At 45.2% G+C, this 21,988-nt stretch overlaps 1 protein-coding gene across 1 annotated transcript in view; it reads left to right on the plus strand.

Annotated features, from left to right (window-relative positions):
- The first annotated feature begins 1,719 nt into the window (after positions 1-1,719).
- Positions 1,720-21,988, plus strand: part of ptpn13 (protein tyrosine phosphatase non-receptor type 13) — a 58,564-nt gene continuing 38,295 nt past the window's right edge. The window contains exons 1-6 of the mRNA XM_063011991.1: positions 1,720-1,851; positions 11,426-11,545; positions 15,363-15,529; positions 16,980-17,045; positions 18,344-18,529; positions 20,208-20,301. Of these exons, the coding sequence (XP_062868061.1) occupies positions 11,431-11,545; positions 15,363-15,529; positions 16,980-17,045; positions 18,344-18,529; positions 20,208-20,301 (628 nt within the window). The 5' untranslated portion in view covers positions 1,720-1,851; positions 11,426-11,430. The remainder of the gene's footprint in view (positions 1,852-11,425; positions 11,546-15,362; positions 15,530-16,979; positions 17,046-18,343; positions 18,530-20,207; positions 20,302-21,988) is intronic.

The raw sequence follows: 21,988 nt of genomic DNA on the forward strand, positions 1-21,988 counted from the left end.
GCTCCAGCACCCCCCCCCCCTTGCGACCCTGATTGGATAAGCGGTTAAGTAAATGAGTGAGTGATTTATTATACCTGTTGTGCCCGAAACACATGAATTCAATGAATTAGAAGTCGTGTCCCAATACTTTTGCTCATATAGTGTGTATTAATTCATATTCATTCAGTCATGGTGTGTTTTACCACCGCGTTATCCTGTTCAGGGTCGCGGTGGATCTGATTCATGGGTCAAAGGCAAGACAGGTTGCCAGTTCATCACAGTGAACACACACACACACCTGTCTGCACGTCATTCTATATCAGTGAATAAAATGATGCATCATAACAGCACGACTTTAATAAAAGCATTTTTTAATCTCATCTTCACTCATGGATTAAATTCTGTATTTATTTTTATTTTAGCAGGTGTGGTTTCAGTTGTGTGAAGTGTGAAACTGTAACACAGAAACGCCTAGCGGTGTTACGCATGGCAGGGAGGTGTCTCGTTACCCCTCATCTCCTCCCAAATTCAGGCGCCAATCAGGGATGCCACATCGGTGCTTTTCACCCCAGTTGTGTGTCTCTGTAGGCTTTGGTCCAGGATCACCGCTGTGGACACCCCTTCTACAGGTGATATAACAAACAAAATGCTTTTAATACTATGGAAACAGTTTGGGGAAGCCCCATTCCTGTCTTTAAAGCCATTGTTTGAATAGTTGTGTGCACAGGAGCTCCAGTTGCTCACAAAGAACCCTGGTCTTAACCCAGCTCAACACTTATGGGAAGAATTCAACTTGGCTTTCTCTTTCTGGGTGTTAGCAGATGCCCAACTGGCTGATAGCACCTTATATTCGAACGCTGGATCTCCAAATCTCAGCCTGTGAGGACTTGGGCAAGTGTCAGCTTCCTCTGGGTACCAAAAATGTCAAATGCAGAAGGTGGATTGGCTGTTTTGCATTGTACATTTCTCTGATGCGTGAGTCTGTGCGAGGGCTTCTGTGTGGCACCGGACTAACCACGACCCTGACCAGAAGAATAAATGAATAAAAATGAGCAAACACATGGATGAATAAAATTTAAAATGATTTTAACCAGGGTGGCTCGGTGGGTAGCACTGTCACCTCACACTGTCACCTCACACCTCACGATTCCCAGGTGGAGCGGTTCGGGTCCTTTCTGTGTGGAGTTTGCATGTTCTCCCCGTGTCTGCGTGGGTTTCCTCCCACAGTCCACAGAAATGCAGTCAGGTTAATTGGAGCCACTAAATGTGAGTGTGTTTGGTGTGTGATGGACTGGTTACATGTTCAGGGCGTTTTCTACCTTTCGCCCAATGAATTCAACCCACCGGGACCCTGACCAGGATAAAGCGGTGGCAAAACAGACAACGAATGAATGACTTTAACCAGTTTAGAGTGAATCTCATGAATCGATACCAGTCAGGGTTGCCAATTTGTTCAAGTTCATTTTCTATTGGTATTTAAAATCTGGCAACCCGAAACAGAAACGTGTGAAAACACCGAGTCTGGCAACCTAAAGGTAGACGGGAGTGGACCTGGCAACCCTCGGAAGCCAAACCCTCTAAGCTGAAATGGCTTTCTAGATTCATCAAGAAGTTGAAACGCTTTTCTGCTTCTTCTGGATCTAAAAAGACACATTTGAAAACTCCCGAGAGGTTTAAAAAACACCAGCGAGGATTAAAAGCCCCAGAGGAAGAAGCAGGACCTGGATTTTGGACCAGTATTGTGGGATTTCGGTTCGGATGTGCGCTCGGAACAACCTGTTGGATTTAAGCAGGAGAAGCGGTCGGTGGTTCTGGGTTCGGATGTGATGCTGTAAACACCGGAACCTCGTACAGTTCCTTCATCACACACAGGTCAGTCCTGGTTCTCTAATCTTCAGCTTCTTCATGCTGGGTTCTAACCTTCTAAACCAGTTCGTAATTCAGTAGCACACCAGAATTGAACTGGTCTTATTCTCCAAACAAGCAAAGTCAGATCAGCCTGGTTCCACCAAAGGGTTCCACCAAAGGGTTCCACCAAAGGGTTCCACTAAAGGGTTCCACTAAAGGGTTCCACTTTCTGCTACTTTTTATGTTCTTTAACACCACAAACTTCACCTGTAAACCTTCGTTTTTTAAATATAAAGACATTTATAAAAAATATGTTCCATTAATGCATCTTAAAGAGGTTCCTCGGTTTGTCCAGAGGAACCATGAAAGGTTCCAAGAACCTAGAACTTTGATGGCTCATTTATTAACAGGCAACTCAACAAATAACTCCCAAATGCATGCTCCATCTACCATAAGGAACTGTAAGGTTCTTCAGGTTCTCTCTGGAGGAACCTTTAGTTCCTACGTATGATCGAATCCCTCAAATGTCAAAGTGGAACCAACTTAAAAGTCATCAGAAGCGCAGAGAACGTTTCACCTAGTTAGACTTCACTGTTGGAACGTTTTAAAAACAGAAATGGTTCCATCTAGAACGTTTAATATTATAAAGAACTCTTTAGTACCTTTTAGAGAAAAGAAAGTTCCAGCAGTCCCTCCAGCATCATGTTCTTTGGCTTGTTTATAAATGGAAACTGCTGATAACACAGTTTTTTTGCCATTTCGCCCTTTTCTTCCAATTTAGTCATTTCCATTTCCCTATTCCAACTCTTCCTACGCTGGCCGAGGAGGGGCCCACAGATCCGAACCCTGTACGGAGAGTCACGCTGTGCCTGATATGAATCCTTCACCACTCATGCCAGCACCTCCACCAGACGCCTGGTCAGGTCGATAGCACTGCTGAGATTTAAAAACCAGAGCAGGACGCTCAAGGCTAATTTATATTCGTTATTATCAGTCAGACTAATTTATTCTCCTCCAGGTCAGGGGGTTTAATTTTGGGGTGTGGCCACCTGTTAGTGGGGCGCGGGAGGTGAGGATTAGAAAGTCAGAACACATGCACACACACAAGAATATACACACACACAAGAATACATACACATACACACAGGTCAACACAAAACACACACAAATATACACAAGAACACATGCACACACACACAAGAATACATTCACATACACACAGGTCAACACAAAACATACACAAGAACACATGCACACACACACAAGAATACATTCACATACACACAGGTCAACACAAAACACACACAAATATACACAAGAACACATGCACACACACACAAGAATACATTCACATACACACAGGTCAACACAAAACATACACAAGAACACATGCACACACACACAAGAATACATTCACATACACACAGGTCAACACAAAACATACACAAGAACACATGCACACACACAAGAATATACACACACACACACAAGAATACATACACATACACACAGGTCAACACAAAACACACACAAATATACACAAGAACACATGCACACACACAAGGATATACACATGTCAACACAATCAAATAACTGCACAAACACACACACATCAACACGAAACACACACAAAATATACAGAAGTACACACAAGAACACATACACACAAGAATATACACACAGACACATAAGAACACATGCACACACACACACAAACACAAGGATATACACACACACAAGAACACATGCACACACACACACAAACACAAGGATATACACACAAGAACACATGCACACACACACACAAACACAAGGATATACACACATACACACAAGAACACATGCACACACACACACAAACACAAGGATATACACGCACATAAGAACACATGCACACACACACACACAAACACAAGGATATACACACACATAAGAACACATGCACACACACACACAAACACAAGGATATACACACACACAAGAATACATACACATACACACAGGTCAACACAAAACGCACACAAATATACACAAGAACACATGCACACATTCAGGCACATGTCAACACAATCAAATAACTGCACAAACACGCACACATCACACAAGAACACACACACACACAAACAAGAGTATACACACATACACATGCACACGAACACATACACACACACAAACACAAGCAAATACCTGCACAATGACACACACACAAGAACACACACACACACACACAAGGATATACACACAAGAACACATGCACACACACACACACACACACAAGGATATACACACAAGAACACATGCACACACACACACACACACACACACACACAAGGATATACACACAAAAACACATGCAAACACACACACAAACACAAGCAAAACACAAGCAAATACCTGCACAACAACACACACAAGAACACACACACACACACACACGACACACACACAAGAACACATGCACACACACACACACACACACACAAGTATATACACACAAGAACACATGCACACACACACACACACACAAGTATATACACACAAGAACACATGCACACACACACACACACACACACACACACACACACACACACACAAGCAACACGCAAGCGAATACCTACACAAAGAAACACACACACACACACACACACACACACACACACGTTCAGAATACTGACAGCACGTCACACTTTACGGTCAGACGTCAGGTCACGAGTGCCACACTTGTGTGAGTTTGTGCTTTAATCCTCGAGCAGTGGATCCAGCAGATCACAGATCCAACAGATTTAACAGATCCTAGATCCAGCAGTGGCTCCCTCACAGATTCTAAATCTTATAATGCAGAGATCTTGAGAGGAACCGAACCCAGCAGGGATCTTCATCCTCCCTGGGTGGCCTGCAGGATGTTTGGATGAACTGATGGAAGCAGAAGAGCTCCTGTGTAATATTTAGGAAGTCGTGCTTGTTCGCTAGTTTCTTATTGTCTAGGTGACTCTGAGACGAAGCTCCTACCATTTTCGGGGCCTCGTTGCTCAGGTCTGTGGTTTCTCCCGCTCAGTCTTGGCGTGACGTTTACCTACAGACGCCCACCCAACCAAATCACTCCCAGTAAAGGACCAGGAGTCTACAATCCACACCTCTCTTTTGGGAAAGGGGGGTTAGATGTTTATTTGTCTGAATTGATGGTTCTTCATGCCAGGCTGTTTGTGTTTGTGGTGCCCACCGCTTCAGTCCTGGCATCAGAAACACAAACAGTCTGTGAGAGCGTGAGACGTTACGGAGGCTCTTCGTCTTCCTCCCGTCCTTGTCAGACGGGACGTTGAGCTTTGTTTTGGTCTCTGAAGCTCTGGGGCGTTCAAGGCCGTGCCGAGGGACGCCTGTGAGGGACGCCTGTGAGGGACGCCTGAGGGACGCGCGTGCACTATATAGCCGAAAGTATGTGGACGCCCAGCGTTCCGTTCTGTTTAATATCATTGCATTGCACCGCTCGTCTGTTTGGTTCCAGTTCACGTGCAGCTACATCCGACCGTGAGCAAAAGCACAGACGTTAATATGGCTCTCCACATGGTTTCGGAGTGTGTCTGTTGGAACTTGTGCTCGTTCTATCTCACGATTTTACATTGCATTTACATTTTCAGCATTTATCACACGCTTGTATCCAAAGCGACTTACAGTGCTGTGACTATATTATATAAGCAATTGAGGGTCAAGGGCCAAACGGTGGCAGCCTGACAGAGATGGGCCTTGAACCAGCGACCCTTCGATTACCAGTCCAGTACCTTAACCGCTAGGCTACAACGATTTCATTCCAAAGGTGCTGGAAGCGAACGTTATAAGCGCATCGTTTGATTCCGTGCACCTCGTGCCAGCGAGCGCGTCTGAAGGAGGAGCGCCGACTAGCCGAGACGCTCGGCGTTTGCTGTACGGATGACTAGCGCGGCTAACCACATGGTTTACGCATCGTGCTGATCTGCAGTAAAGAGAGGAATTTACAGGTCAGAGGTCAGCGAGCTTTTTTATCGCCGTTTATACGCCAAGAGGTTCAGGAAACAGAAACTGGTTAGGTAGTGCCACTCTGGCGCGCTCCTCCCGGTGGTGTAGGTGCCAGCGTCTAAAAAAAGTATGAAGGCTTTTCACAACGTTTGGAAGTGTGTGTGTTGGAATTTGTGCCCACTCAGTGACCAGGCTGTTTGGACCGATCACGTCCATGCAGAAGCCCGACCGGTCGATAGTACGGATGTAACGATTCACCACAATACAGTTAATAACCGATTCAAAAGTTGACATGTAAAATGAATCTATATTCACTTTAAACAGCAGAGGGCGCCGGCGCTATACACCTCGCCTGGTTGACGTCACTGGTGCTATACGCCTGGTTGCCAAATTCGGAGTTTTTCAGCCAAATTGGGCTTAATTTAAAATTGTTTTGCATAGTTTGTACCTACTTCAGATCTAAAAGGAAACTTTGTCATAATTTGTTTTCAATTTCATTTTTAAAAAATCGTATCGAGAATCGCATCGTGGGTCGAGTGTATCGTCACATCCCTAGTCGACAGCACCAGAGTGAAACAGATTCCGCTCCACACGCTCGTGTACATGTTTCCCCACACCGCTTTACATTCAAGTTTCTTCGATTTTCCGCCGTTCTGTCGCGTTCTTCCGTGTGTGAAGCGCTCCGGCGTCTGATCCGTATTCGTGCATCCGTAATAGCGTCACTGAGCAAACAAACACCACATTAAAAGACCCCCCCCCGAGATCCTCCTGAAGATGCTAATGATCGTCCCGGCGAGACACGTCCAGCCGAATTTCCCCCGTGGTAGAACTTTCCAGCAACGGAGAGCCAGGGCGTGTTTTCGAGCTCCATCAGCGGTGCACACACAGAGGAACCGGCTATGTTTAAGAGGGGTTTGGTGGATTTAGCAACAAAACAGGTGATCAAAGGGTGAAACTAACCAATCAAATCAGACCTGCAGTGTTTGGATTATTGAGAACTCAGCAACTGTCCAGAATTAATTAATTAATCAATTAATAAATGATTTAATTAATTAATGATTTGTAAATGATGTAATGATTTAATTAATTAGGGCAGTGATAGCTCAGTGGTTAAGGTACTGGACTAGTAAACAGAAGGTTGCCGGTTCAAGCCCCACCACCACCAAGTTGCCCCTGTTGGGTCCCTGAGCAAGGCCCTTAACCCTCAATTGCTCATCGTGTTCCGCTCATTGTGTAAGTCGCTTTGGATAAAAGCGTCTGCTAAATGCTGAAAATGTAAATGTCATTGTATTTAAATTGGCCTGGATGTGCCGCTCATGGTCCAGAAGTATTCGGACGCCTGACCACGAGCTTGTCGGACGTCCTGTTTCGAAAACACAGTGCTGTGTGATCTGAGAAGCTTCTCACAAGACTTTAAAGTATGTCTGTGTATGGGAATTTGTGCCTGTTCGGTGCAAACTGATGTTGATGTTCCGGTTCAGGATGTTTGCTTTGTGCACAGGAGAGGAAAGGGGCCTTCCCTAGACTGTTTCCTTTATATGGTTGATTTATTACACCTGTTAGCGACACCTGTTATTCTATAATTAGAAGGGGCGTCCTTAAACTTTTGCTCGTATCGCCCGTTCTTTGTTTCGGTTGTGCATCGCTGCTTTGTGTTACTAATTCCCATAATCCTTTTTGTCGCCTCCTCCCGCATGCGTACCTGCTGACATCACTGATATGCAGGTCGGTGGTGCGAAGGCCCTCGAGCGTAGGCGTGTGGTTTGGGACGCTGCCCAATTTACAACCGCGGTTGATTAATGCTGCGGGTTCGAAAGGTCATTTGTGTAGTGCTGATTCGTAACTCGCCCTCACCCACCAGCACCCACCAGCACCCACCCTTAGTGTGCATGTGCCAGTTCACTGACTGGATCACGACCCCGCAAACCCCGTCCACACACTCGCCTCATCACCAGGATTTCTCTTGGACCTTCCTGTCCCCAAGATCCCCCCCCCCCCTCCCTCATTTCCCCCAATTTCGGCCCTTATGGGCGTGTGGGTGGTGCGCGACTGATAACGCTTCCGTTCCACAAAACCTCAAGATTGGAACTTGTGGTTTGCTGGATTTTTCTCCATTTATCTCCCAGTTTTGTCATTTCCACTTCCCAGCTGTGAATCCACTGCTGCTTGGATGCCCCCTGATCTGATCAAGGAGGGTTGGGTCACCACCCGCCTCCTACGAGACGTGTCCAATCAGCGGATGCTTTGGACCGGCAGACCAGTCCCGAGTGCGCTTGTGTGGACATTCGAGTGCCTGCATTGCTTTATATATTATTTATTTATTTATTTTACTTTATTTATTTATTTATTTATTCATTCATTCATTCATTTATTATTTATTTATTTATTTTACTTTATTTATTTTACTTTATTTATTAATTTTTTTATTCATTTATTTATTTTATTTATTTATTTATTTATTTATTTATTTATTTATTCATTTTTATTTATTTATTTTATTTATTTATTTATTTGTTTATTTATTTATTTATTATTTATTTGTTTATTATTTATTTATTTATTTATTTTACTTTATTGTTATAATTTGTAGTTTTGAACGTAATAAAAACGTGTATATTTGACATATTAAAGGAAAAGCTGTGGATACTGAACACGTAAGCGCCGGATTGCTGCACGTTCCCGTGTTCCTGTGTAGTTCCCGTGTTCCCGTGTAGTTCCTGTGTAGTTCCCGTGTTCCTGTGTAGTTCCCATGTTCCCGTGTAGTTCCCGTGTTCCTGTGTAGTTCCCGTGTTCCTGTGTAGTTCCCGTGTAGTTCCCGTGTTCCCGTGTTCCCGTGTAGTTCCCGTGTTCCTGTGTAGTTCCCATGTTCCCGTGTAGTTCCCGTGTTCCCGTGTAGTTCCCGTGTTCCCGTGTAGTTCCCGTGTTCCTGTGTAGTTCCCGTGTTCCTGTGTAGTTCCTGTGTTCCTGTGTAGTTCCCGTGTTCCTGTGTTCCCGTGTAGTTCCCGAGTAGTTCCCGTGTTCCTGTGTAGTTCCCATGTTCCCGTGTAGTTCCCGTGTTCCCGTGTAGTTCCCATGTTCCCGTGTAGTTCCCGTGTTCCCGTGTAGTTCCCGTGTTCCCGTGTAGTTCCCGTGTTCCTGTGTAGTTCCCGTGTTCCTGTGTTCCCGTGTAGTTCCCGTGTAGTTCCCGTGTTCCTGTGTAGTTCCAGTGTTCCCGTGTAGTTCCCGTGTTCCTGTGTAGTTCCCGTGTTCCTGTGTTCCCGTGTAGTTCCCGTGTAGTTCCCGTGTTCCTGTGTAGTTCCAGTGTTCCCGTGTAGTTCCCGTGTTCCTGTGTAGTTCCCGTGTTCCTGTGTTCCCGTGTAGTTCCCGTGTTCCTGTGTAGTTCCCGTGTTCCTGTGTAGTTCCCGTGTCTCGGCTGCGTGATTCCGACTCCGTTCTCACGCCGTCCTGAATAATCTGAGTTTTGTTTCGGACGTGTACAGGCACCGTCTCTATCCTCTTTATCTTCTGGGATCTCTCAGTGCGCTCTCCCACGCGCTCTCTCGCCCCCGCTGCTCTCTGACCTGAAAGCGGGCGGCGGTCGTGTTTGGACAGATGTGGATGGGCTGCGAGTCTCATACAGAATGTTACACGAGTGCAAGGAATTGTGGGTGGGTTCCCAGAGAGTCACGCTACGCTCTGTGTGTTCCTCCGGCGTTCCTCTCTGTGTGCTGGGGTCTGGACCGGCCAGTAGGTGTCGCTGTTCAGCCTCAACGGGGTTCATTACAGTTCTGGGTGCCCTGTCTGGAGTGGGTTCCTGCTTCGCCCCAAATGTTTCTGGGTGGTGCCCATTAGTGATGGCTGGATTTGATGCTCTGTCTCTTCTGAAAGTACTCCGACCTTCAGACTGCTGACCCTTTAACAGAAGGTCAGAGGTCATTTAGGGATCCTTTTCCTATTGTTAATCGGCACATCGCCTTTTGTGCGAATTTTTCAAATTTGTAAATTAATAACAGCCGCAGACCTTAAAAAAACATGGTAGGGGAAGATTAGTGGTCCATTTTTTTTTTCTTTTTTTGCTCTGGCTGCATCTTTCCCAGAGGGTCACGCTGTGTTCCTCTACTATTATTTTCCCTTACGTGTGGCCACATGGGCGTGTCTGTTGAGTACCCGACCAGGCCTGTAGCACAGTAGCGTTTGGGAACATGGGGTCAGAGCTCAGGGTCTTAAGAAGCTATCGGCCGGCCGGACGCCTGCACAGACAGATTGGCGGGTCCGCAGGAGGGGGGTTGAGGGACTCTTTATAACTGCTGCGGTTACGACCTCTGCTGGCTGAACGATGGTGCTGCACAAAGACGGGGGATAACGGAGATCAATGCGTGACTCTCCGTGCGCGATACGGATCTCCGTATGAACCCGCCTGGGGCAGGTGAAAAGAAGCGGTGCTGCTGCACACGTGTTAGTCGGACACTAGTAGACACTAGTTTATTCCTCACACACACACACACACACTCTTTCGGACCCTGAACCGTCCACGTTTGGTTTACGTTCCTGTAGTGAATCTGTGGGGATTATCGTCCGTGATCATGGACGTGCTAAACGAAGGTAATTGTCCCGGCTGTGTTTTGGTAAATGGAGGCGCGCGGAGGGACAAAACGTGGGTATTAACATTCCGCCGCGGAGCTCTGCTAAAATAACAATCGGCTCCGGCTCTGGAGTGCTGAGCTAACCAGGTTTCACTGGTGTGGACTTAAAGTATGGGGACGCCCCTTCTGATCACATGCTTCAAACATTGCAGCGACAGTTTAGGGAAGGTCCTTTCTTGTTCCGACATGAGCGAGCTCCACCGCGAGATCTATAAAGACATGAAGAGAAGCTCCAGTGTCCTGCACAGAGCTTTGACCTCTGAACTCAACAGCTCTGGGAGGAACCGGAACACCGACTGACACTGAACGGGCACAAATTCCCACAACCACTACTGTAGCTCCCACTACAGCTACTCGAGATATCCTGGCGAGGACGGCACAAGTGGGACAGATGGCAAAGTAAACAGCTCGGTTGAAAAACCACACACATGGCAACCCTTGAATAATAGATTTGTATTCATTAACAGGCACAGATTCCCACAGACATACTCCCAACTCTTGTGAGAAGCCTTGTCTAAATAGATCACACAGAGGGTCACTCTATTTTAATACCCCGATAAGCTCATGGTCAGGCGTCCAAATACTTTTGGCCATACAATCCACCTATTGGTATGCCACTGCTGGATAGTTCAGTCTATACTGCATATGAAAACTATATAAGATAAGATAAGTGTTATCCTATCTTATCTTATCTTATATAGTTTACATATGCAGTGTAGACTGAACTATCCAGCAGTGGCATACCAGTAGGTGGATTGTACATTGTACAGGTGCAGTCAGTAATTTATCATGCTGTTTCACCCTAAGCCCTCTATTACAAGCCTGCTCAGGTGTCCAACAGCCCAGTGCTTTAGTCCAGTGCTTTAGTCCAGTGCTAAATGTATAGAGTTGTAGAATCACTGTGTCACTGTGCTGTACTGATTGTGTGTGTGTGTGTGTGTGTGTGTGTGTGTGTGTGTGTGTGTGTGTGTGTGTATTTTGGACAGGCGCCATGCACGTCTCCCTGGCCGAGGCTCTGCAGGTGAGAGGGGGCCCCCTGCAGGAGGAGGAGGTCTGGGCCGTTTTGAACCAGAGCGCCGAAAGCCTGCATGAACTCATGCGCAGAGGTAAAGCACCGCACACGCGCTCGTCGGGAGCTATCGGCCGGCCGGGCGCCATCTATTCTACACAGACATGACATCCTTATAGCTGCTGCAGCCACGCCCTCTGCTAGCTGATCGATACGCAGCTCGGATACTGTCCATGCGCGATGCGGGTCTCCATATGAACTGCTGCACCTACTGCACCTACTGCACACTAGTAGAGGTGAATACGACTCGATTCGGGGGGAAATTGGAGGGAAAAATTGTGACCGATACAGTGCACACAATTTAGGGTTAAGGGCCTCGCTCAGGGGCCCAATAGTGCGGCTTAAACCAGCAAGTCCAGTACCTTGACCAGTGAGCTCCCACTACAGGTACTCAAGATACAAGGACGGGGCAAGTGGAATAATAAACAGATAAGTTAAAAAACCACACACCTGGCAACCCTAGATTCAATCCAGATGACAAACCCATTAATAAACATTTAAACCAGCAAGTCCAGTACCTTGACCAGTGAGCTCCCACTACAGGTACTCAAGATATCCTGGCAAGGATGGGACAAGTGGGATAATAAACAGCTCGGTTAAAAAACCACACACCTGGCAACCCTAGATTCAATCCAGATGACAAAGTCATTAATAAACAATTAAAACTATATAATTCTGTCGATTTGTATTGATAATTGGGGTGTTTTTTTGAGTGGAGAAGCTGTTTTAGGGTTCAGCCGGGCCCCGAGTGACTGTCTACGGGCCCCGAAACGACCTAAACCCTCGTCAGACGGTCACAGATTGAGGAATTTGGGACGCGACCCCTTCAATCCCAAAAATAATGTTTTCCTAATGGATGTTTTCATTCGTCTGGGTCACGCCATTAAAAAACATTACCAGATATTGGGCCTGATCTCCACCCCCTCTCCCCCCTTCCCTCGCCCCACCCAGTCAGTTGCTGACTAATTTTTGGGAGGTGCCCCGGTTCCTACATGATCGTTGTCTGAACTAGCCCATCGCGGGCGTTTACGTAACGCGCACAGCTCAGCAGTCCGGGCGGCTCAGTCATCAAGCCTCGGATCTTTTCCGGCGTGTTTACAAATTCTCGGCGATCGTCACGGGGCTCCATATACAGGAAATTACATCATTCAACAGTTTAGGGAAGGTCCTTTCCTGCCCTGTGCATAAGGCGAGCTCTATAAAGGCACAGAGCCCTGACCTCAGCACAGGGGCACGAATTCCCACAGACGCGTTCCAATAGCGTTTGTTTCTGAAACGGGGACGTCCGACAAGCTCGTGATCAGGTGTCCAAATACTTTTGGACATGCCGAGCGGAAACCGGACGTGTTGCATTCCACACGCGTGAAGTGCGTCAGCGCTAATTTGAAACACGCGAAACACAAGAAACACGTGGAACATGGGGAACACGCAGAACACACGAACACATGGAACAGGTGGAACACGCAGAACATGAGGAACTCGCTGAACACATAGAACAATTGTAACACGTGGAACTGGCAAAACACACGGAACACGCAGGAACACATAGAACACGTGAAACACACAAGCACAGAACACATAGAACACATGGAACATAGAACACATGGCACACTCAAACACAGAACACATGGAACACACAAACACAGAACACATAGAACACGTGGAACATAGAACACATGGCACACTCAAACACAGAACACATGGAACACACAAACACAGAACACATAGAACAATTGTAACAGGTGGAACTGGCAGAACACGCAGGAACACAGAACACGTGAAACACAGAACACATAAAACACATGGAACACACAAACACATAGAACATAGAACACATGGAACATAGAACACACAAACACAGAACACGTGGAACACACACACACAGAACACATAAAACACATAGAACACACGGAACACATAAAACACAACACGTGGAACACACAAACAGGCGGAACACAGAACAATTGGAACAGGCAGAACACATGGAACACATAAACGCAGAACACATAGAACACGTGGGACACATAGAACATATAGAACACAGAACACATAGAACACACAAAAATAGAACACGTGGAACACAGAACACATGAACACGACACGCAGAACACATGGAACACACATCCAGCAAGCTAATAATCACATTATTAGGACACCCTGTTAATTCTGACAGTTTATAACAAGTGTAATAAATCTGCTGAAAATATGCTTCAGACTTTGCAGTAACAGTTTAGGGAAGGTCCTGTATAAAGACTCCAGCGTCCTGCACAGAGCCCTGAGCTCAGCCTCACTCAACAACTCTGGGATGAACCGGAACACAGACTGAGGCTTTCTAGGGCACAAATTCCCACAGACGTACTCCAGTCTTGTGAGAAGCTCTTCAGAAGAGCAGCTGAATGAATTCTGAAGAAATCAGCTGGGTTACAGGAAACGTTTTCCCAGAATTCCACACGGCCTGAGTAACGTTCCCGCTTTCTGCATGACTTATTGTTATTGTCCGTTCTGACAGACCCCCTCAGTGCCTCCTCGGTCCCCTCTCGCCCCCGCGTCCCGGGGGCCGGAGGCGGGCGGCGGCCGCTCGGCTCTCTGATCCCGCAGATAAAAGGTTATCAGTTCTCGTCCGGCTCGTTTCCCATCTGTGTGTCACCGCTGCTGGTTTTTTTTTAGCCTGGTCTCGGTTAAACGCCGGAATCTGCACATGATGGCAGGAAATGACACGCTTCTGACTTTGCTGCAACGGTTTAGGGAGGGTCCTTTCTTGTTCCAGGGCACAAATTTCCACAGACGCACTCCGAAGTCCGTGTGAGAAGCTTCTCAGAAGAGCGGCCGTCGTTCTAGCCGAAAAGATCCCACAGACGTCGCTCTGTCTTAATAGCGTTTGTTTTTGAAACATGGCGTCCGACAAGCTCACGATCAGGCGTCCAAATACTTTTGGCCGTATAGTGACAGATCACATGCTTCAGACTCTGCGGCAACAGTTTAGGGAAGGCCCGTTCCTATTCCAGCATGAGCGAGCTCTATGAAGACGTAAAGAAAAGCTCCAGCGTCCTGCACAGAGTCCCGACCTCAGCCCCACTCAACAGCTCTGGGATGAATCGGAACATCGACTGAGGCTTTCTTGGACACACATTCCCACAGATATACCTCAAAATCTTGTGAGAAGCCTTCTCAGAATCACATAGAGGTCACATGTTTGTTTTTGACATGGGACCTCCGACAAGCTCGCTGTCAGGCGTCCGAATACTTTTGGCAGTTTTGGCACCAGTGATCGGCTCTCGGGGACCTCCGGCGGCCTGAACAAATGGGCACAGATGACCAAACACTATAAGAAGCAAAAGTTTTGGGACACCACTTCTTTCCACAACAGGCAATTCTTTGCAGCAATAGTTTAGGGAAGGCCCTCTTCTAATTCGGCATGACTACGGCATGCCAAAAAAGAACATTAATAGAGTCCTGACCTCAGCCCCACTCAACAGCTCTGGGATGAATCGGAACATAGACTGAGGCTTTCTTAGGCACAAATTCCCACAGACATGCTTCAAAATCTTGTGAAAAACCTTCTCAGAATCACATAGAGGTCACAAGTGTTTTTATAATGTTTATTTTTGACATGGGACGTCCGACAAGCTCACGGTCAGGCGTCCAAACACTTTTGGCACCTTGGTTCCCAGCACAAGTGGGTCTGGACCCAGTGATCGGCTCTCGGGGACCTCCGGCAGTCTGTAAACAGGTCGCACACACACGTCGCTCTATTTTAATACAGTTCGCCCGACAAGCTTGTGCTCAGGTGTCCCAATACTTTTGCCCCTGTGCTGTATTTTCCCACTGACCGATTTACCGTTTGTTCCCCGCAGACCCGTCGGCTCTGAGCTTCATCATCTCGCCCTGGTCTCTGCTCCTCATGCCCTCCGGAAACATCTCCTTCACCGACGAGAACGTGACCCAGCAGGACCTGAGGGCGTTCACCTCGCCCGAGATGCTGGAGGGGCTCGACCTGTCCTCGCTGTCCGACATGGAGAAGGTAACGGCGCTGCGGCGGACGACCTGTAATAACCCCACCGTGTGTTTCACCACTTTATCCTGGTCAGGGTTGCAGTGGGTCTGGTTAATTGGGACAACACACACACACACACACACTCTGGCTAATTTCTAGTAGTTCCAGCTGTCCTGACTGCACGTCTTTGGACTTGGAGGAAACCGGAGCACCCGGAAGAAACCCACGCAGAGTAAATCTGGGAATCAAACCCAGGCCCTTCATACTGTGGAGCCACCATGCCACCCCACACCTTGTCCTGGTACAGCCGAGCTTTCAGCTGCTCTTATTGTGGAATGGAGACTTTTAGTAGCAACAACAGCTCAGCTTTGAGGCCTCATGAGCTCCCAGAGATTTCCAAACCTCCCTAAATGGATCTGCTGGAGTGGAGTGGTATAAATCACACCGCTGCTAGACTCTGGAGCAGTGAAACGACCTTTTCTTGGTGGATGCCAGGAGAACAGGATCTTCTCAGCGTACCAGGAAACATTAGTAATCAACCCTATGAATCCTCTTGTTGGTTATTGGAAGTGAATCCTTGCAGTCATGGTCCAAAATCTTCCCAAATGAGCGTCGTCTGCTCCAGCAGCACAGCGGGAAGAACTTCCTAGCTTCATCCCGAAGCCCGTGCTGTAAAAACATGATTTTTCTCGCTCGGAATACAGCCTGGCATTCCAGTGGTCAGGCGCTGTTCTCCTAGCGCAGACCGAAGGATTCTGCATTCTTTGGCAACCCTGATTTATTCTTTCCAGCAGCGATGCCAAGTTCTGCTTTTTTATCTCTCTCTCTCTCTGAGAAGCCCGAGCAGGAAAATGAAAGAATGTTTTTGATGTTTCTCCTCCTAAACGAGGTTTGTGCTCATTTAAACAGCCTGGAATTCGTTTCAGTTCTATTTAAAGAAATTTCATTCCTGAATAGAAATATAAAAGTATTGGGACGCCCCTGTTAATTATCGAATTCATGTGTTTGAGCCACGACATTTGCTAACATGTTTAATAAATCATTTATATAAATGATCTCCAGCGTCCTGCACGGAGTCCTGACCTCAGCCCCGCTCGACAGCCCTGGGATGAATCGGAACGTCGACTGAGGCTTTGCTAGGTGCAAATTCCCACAGACATACTTCAAAGTCTTGTGAAAAGCTTCTCAGAATCACACAGATGTCGCTCTGTTTTAATACAGTTTGTTTTTAAAACGGGACGTCCGACAAGCTCGCGGTCAGGCGTCCGAATACTTTTGGCCGTATAGTGACCGATCACATGCTTCCGACTTTGCACCAACAGTTTAGGGAAGGTCCTTTTCCGTCCCAGCATTCCGTCCAGCATTGTTTTTGACCTGGGACGTCCGACAAGCTCGTGGTCGGGCGTCTGTCCCGCTTTGTGAAACAGTATTTATATAATATTAAAGTATTAATATAATTATTTGATGTATATTACAGATGCTGGTGTACTCGTTAGGAATGACTCTGTTTTGGGGAGCCGACTACGAGATCCCACAAAGCCAGGTAGGAACCGTCGCACCCAGCAGCCGTAGCGGTCAAACCGCCGCCCTAATATGGTGTAGGTCCACGTTCCTGCTCCCTAAACAGCCCTGACCCATCGAGGCACGGACTCCACAAGACCTCTGAGGGTGACCTGTAGTACCTGGCACCAAGTCCTGTAGGCTACAGACCTCTGCAGATGCTCTGATGGATTGAGATAGGGGTGGGGGGATTCGGACCTTGAACCTAATCTTAAAACCACCTTAAAGCGGGTCTGTGATGCGCTTTGTGGTCCCGACACCTGACTCTGAGTGACCACACCAGACCAGACGTGCCCACCGCCCGCTACACCCTGTTTTGGCCAGTTTTCCCTCCTTGGACCGCTCCTGTTTTGTCAAATGTACCAAAAAAAATAAGTGATCGACCCTTATAATGCTCTTGTTGGTTAATGGAAGTAAGTCCGTGCAGTCATGGTCCAAAATCCTAATAGTAACGGATTGTAATCTTGTAGCTGATTGGTGCAGATCGGATCACACTATATTTATCTGGGTGCACTTCAGGTATACAGGTACTGACTGACCTCCACCTGTGTAAACCTGGCACAGGCGATTAGTTGGCGCAGAGATCTAATGTGGGCGCACACAACTGGCACCGATACCCTCGCCCCAGCATTGCACACCCCGTTACGTCACTGCGTATTCGGTGCCACTGCTGAGCGGTTCATAATCAGTCTGTAATGGTTTACCTGACTGGTGGATGCACCTGGTTACTGCGTAAACTGGTTACCTGACACACACATACACTTTTAGGGCAATGTCTAGTAGCTCTAATGACTTGTGGGAGTTGGGGCACCCCATTGGAAACCCCACACAGAAAGTACCCAGGAATCGAAAACATGCCCTTCTTACTGTAGAGCCACCGTGCCCTGGTAAAGCCGCCCTTTCAGCTGCCGTTTTTGTGAAATGGAGACTTTTAGCAGCAACAACAGCTCAGCTTTCAAGCCTCACGAGCTCACAGGACGGCCCTGTCGAGTTCCAGACCTCTCTGGGTGGCTCACACTGTAAATCACACTGCTGTTAGACTCTGGAGCAGTGAAACGACGTCCTCTAGAATAAGGACCGTGGCACCTTCCACGATACCCACGTCCCTGCATTGCACACGCCGTTACGTCACTGCATATTCGATGCCACTTTTGTGCGGTTCATAATCAGTCTATAATGGTTTACCTGAATGATGGATGCACCTGGTTACTGGGTGAACTGGTTACTGATGTGTGTATGTGTATGCAGTAGATTCACTTTGTGTGTGTGTGTGTGTGTCAGCCCATAAAGCTGAGCGAGCGCCTGAACAGTATTCTCCTGAAGATGTGCGAGGACTCCACCCTGACCCGCCTCTCGGTGCGCTCCGTCCTGGACGTCTGCAGCACCCACATCCGAAACTCCTCCTGCGACCCCTCGTTCTCCTACGTGCGCAAGCTGGTGCGCCTGGTGCTGGGCAGTCTCTCTCAGGTACCCCGCGGGAAACGCCTCCTCTGTTTGATCTTTTCTCTTTTCCTTTGTTCTTTTATTGATGTTTTCTCCTAATGTGCGGAACTTCCTTGGAAAGCCTTTGATCTCCGTTTCCTTGGAGACACAGCCTGCTTAAATAAAGTTAAAGTCACGCGTTGGGGATTTATTGTACTGATGTGGTCCAGTGTCCAACTTTTGGCTTTACGGTTGATTGTTTAGTTCGTATAGGTTCTGTGTGAAACCCTATCGACCCTCCCCGCTCCCTGCACCTACCTGATCAGCTGCCTCAGTAATGAGGATTCTAATGCAACATAATGGAACTCATAAGGCAGATTATTTAGACGCACTACTTACATCACTGCAGTTTTAGCTTACTAAGCTAACACAGTTAGCATCAGCGGCACAACCCACCAGCATGCCAGATAACGTCTCCCTCCGTGTACCGAAAACGCTTAAACTGTCCCTCACGCCCCAATTTACAAATAAACCACACTCGTATAATTACACCTTTATACACATTAAATATCAATGAAAATTTATTTACATTTGAAACTGTAAAGAACTCCGTTGGTTGCTCCACATTCGTCCGCCACGTTTGTCATTTTTTGTGCAGTTACGTAAAATATTAAGAAGAATAATTTTACTTAGAACCATCTGGAGACAATTTCATTGATACAAAATATAATAAATAAATAAAAAAACATTAATAGATAATAACAAAATAAATAAATAAATACATAATAATAAATAAGTAAATAAATACATAATAAATAAATAAATACATAATAAATAACACATTCATAAATACATAAATTAATAAATACATAATGAATAAATAAATATATTTGTTTAAATAAATAAATAAATACATAAATGAATAAATAATAAATAAATACATAATAAATGAATAAATAATTAATAAATAAATAAATACATAATAAATAAATAAATAAATAATAAATAAATACATAATAAATAAATTAAGACATACATAAATTAATAATTACATAAATACATAATAAATAAGTATATAATTAATAAATAAGTATATAATTAATAAATAAGTAAATAAATAAATACCTAATAAATAAGTAAATAAATACATAATAACTAAGTATATAATAAATAAGTGAATTAATAAATACATAATAAATAAGTAAATAAATAAATACATAATAAATAAGTAAATAGATAAATAAATACATAATAAATACATAATAAATAAGTAAATAATAAATACATAATAACTAAGTAAATAATCAAAATAAAGTAAATAAATACATAATAAATAATAAATAAGTAAATACATTATAAATAAATACATTTTTTGTGAGAAAAGTCATGCCACACTGAATGCTGGGATTGATCGTCGGACGCTCCCTCGTTATTCAGTCAGATTATCACTTAAAATCTAAGAATTTAGACATGCCCTCTTCTCAGGAGTGTAGGATGATGGGAAATGCGTCTGTACAGAGAGAGAGCTTGAATCTATTTTTAGTTCTTTAGTGCCTTCACACCTTGAGTAATTCAGACTGAATCATCGGCTTTTGTTCCTCTTCACTCTTCCCCGGAATTCTCTTTCCTGGTTGACAGAGCTTTTTACATTCCTGACCATCATGCATCACTCTTTATAGCTCTCTTTTACCCATAATCCTCTCTGTCTTGTTTTTTTTTGTAGCTGGATGGCTTGCTGTCCCAATCCGAGAAGGAGTCGCTCCCTGAGAGGAGTAAGGAAATTCGGGACAGGTTGCACGGTAAAGGTTTGCCTGCAGGTAATTTTAACTGTACTGGCAACCACACGGAGGAGTCGAGGAGTCTCACACACACACACACACACACACGCATATACACACACACACACGGTCACGCCTGTTCTCTTTTTACTTTCTTTTTTGTGCCATACTATAAGGTTTGTATCACCCACATTGATGTTTTTTATTATGCCGTGCCCTCACACACACACACACACACACACACACACACTCACACACACAAACTCCTGTCACAATCATTACACGTACCTTGGCGCTGCTTTCCTGCAGATGTTGGATTTGCAGAGCTCAGCACCGTACAAACTTTTAATCTGATCATCACTGTGGTTGTTAATACAGCAACGACTGTGGTTCACTAGAGTCCCGGAACCTCAGACATGACCCTGTGACTCTTTCCAAACTGGTAGCAGTTCATCACAGAACACTCGGGCTCAGGGCTCCATCACTCAGAAGAACACATGCTCACTTCTCTGGAGCCCAACAGGGATGTGCTTTACGTCATTGCCGTTTCAAGCTTGTGTGGCTACTCGGCTGAGCTGTTGTCGCTCCTAGACGTTACCACTTATCTCGAAGGGCAGAAATTGGGAAAATAAAAGCAGAAAACGACTCCCACTCTCATTATAATCATGTGATTACAGTAATCATTGCTAAAACTAGTGCAACCAAGCCTGTTAGGTTTACATACAGGGTGATATATGTGTTGGAAAGCTTTGTTCCATTGATAAATAATAAAATAATAATATAAAATAATAATAATAGTATTAAAATAAAATAAAATATTAAATAATATAATGATAATAATTTTAATATGAAATAAATATAAAATACTAATAATATTTATATAATATAAAATAATAATATTAATGTAAAATAATAATATGAATATAAAATAAAATATAAAATAATGATAATTTTTATATAAAATAAAATATAAAATAATAATAATATTTAAAAAAATATATAAAATTATATAAAATAATTATATAAAAATAAAACATAAAATAATAATTAAATTAATATGAAATAAAATATAAAATAATAATAATATTAATATAAAATAAAATATAAAATAATAATATTTCATTTGCGAACTGTGTTGTGTTTTTGACTCTGGCGCTGTGTGTGTGTGTGTGTGTGTGTGTGTGTGTGTGTGTGTGTGTGTGTGTGTGTGTGACGGCATGTTTGATTCCAAGATCTAAACCGAACCCGTAAGAGAGGGGGCGATTACCGAGCGCTGCGAATCCCAGTTCGGAAAATGTGAGCGAACGTTCTCGGTGGTTTTGGGAGCCGCGCTGAGCTACTCGGCGGCCGCAGAGAACATAAACAGAGGCGCTTGTGTAAGCGGGGTGTGCTATCCATTACCCCCAAATATGCCGCGGTCTGGAGGGGCGCTGTGTTTCCGTGGCTGGGGTGTCGGCTCGGTTAAATCCGGTGATGGACGGGAGCCGTGACCTGCGCTGAACATCTTTCGTTTATTAACTTTATTTGTGCGTGTTGTCACACTAAGTGATTTCAGAGCCTCAATAGGAATAAAAAAGGCTGCGCAACACCTATATCACCCCTGTGATTTAATAAATCAGTCGCTCTTTAGGTTGCTTGGTTGGTGCAGCAATTTTTGGACCTGGTTGTTGGTCGTTGTGAGTCTGTGGCTTCACACGTGTCCGAGGTTGTACCTACAGCAACCACT

Source organism: Trichomycterus rosablanca, chromosome 16 (assembly GCF_030014385.1).
Source record: "Trichomycterus rosablanca isolate fTriRos1 chromosome 16, fTriRos1.hap1, whole genome shotgun sequence".
Lineage (NCBI taxonomy): Eukaryota > Metazoa > Chordata > Actinopteri > Siluriformes > Trichomycteridae > Trichomycterus > Trichomycterus rosablanca.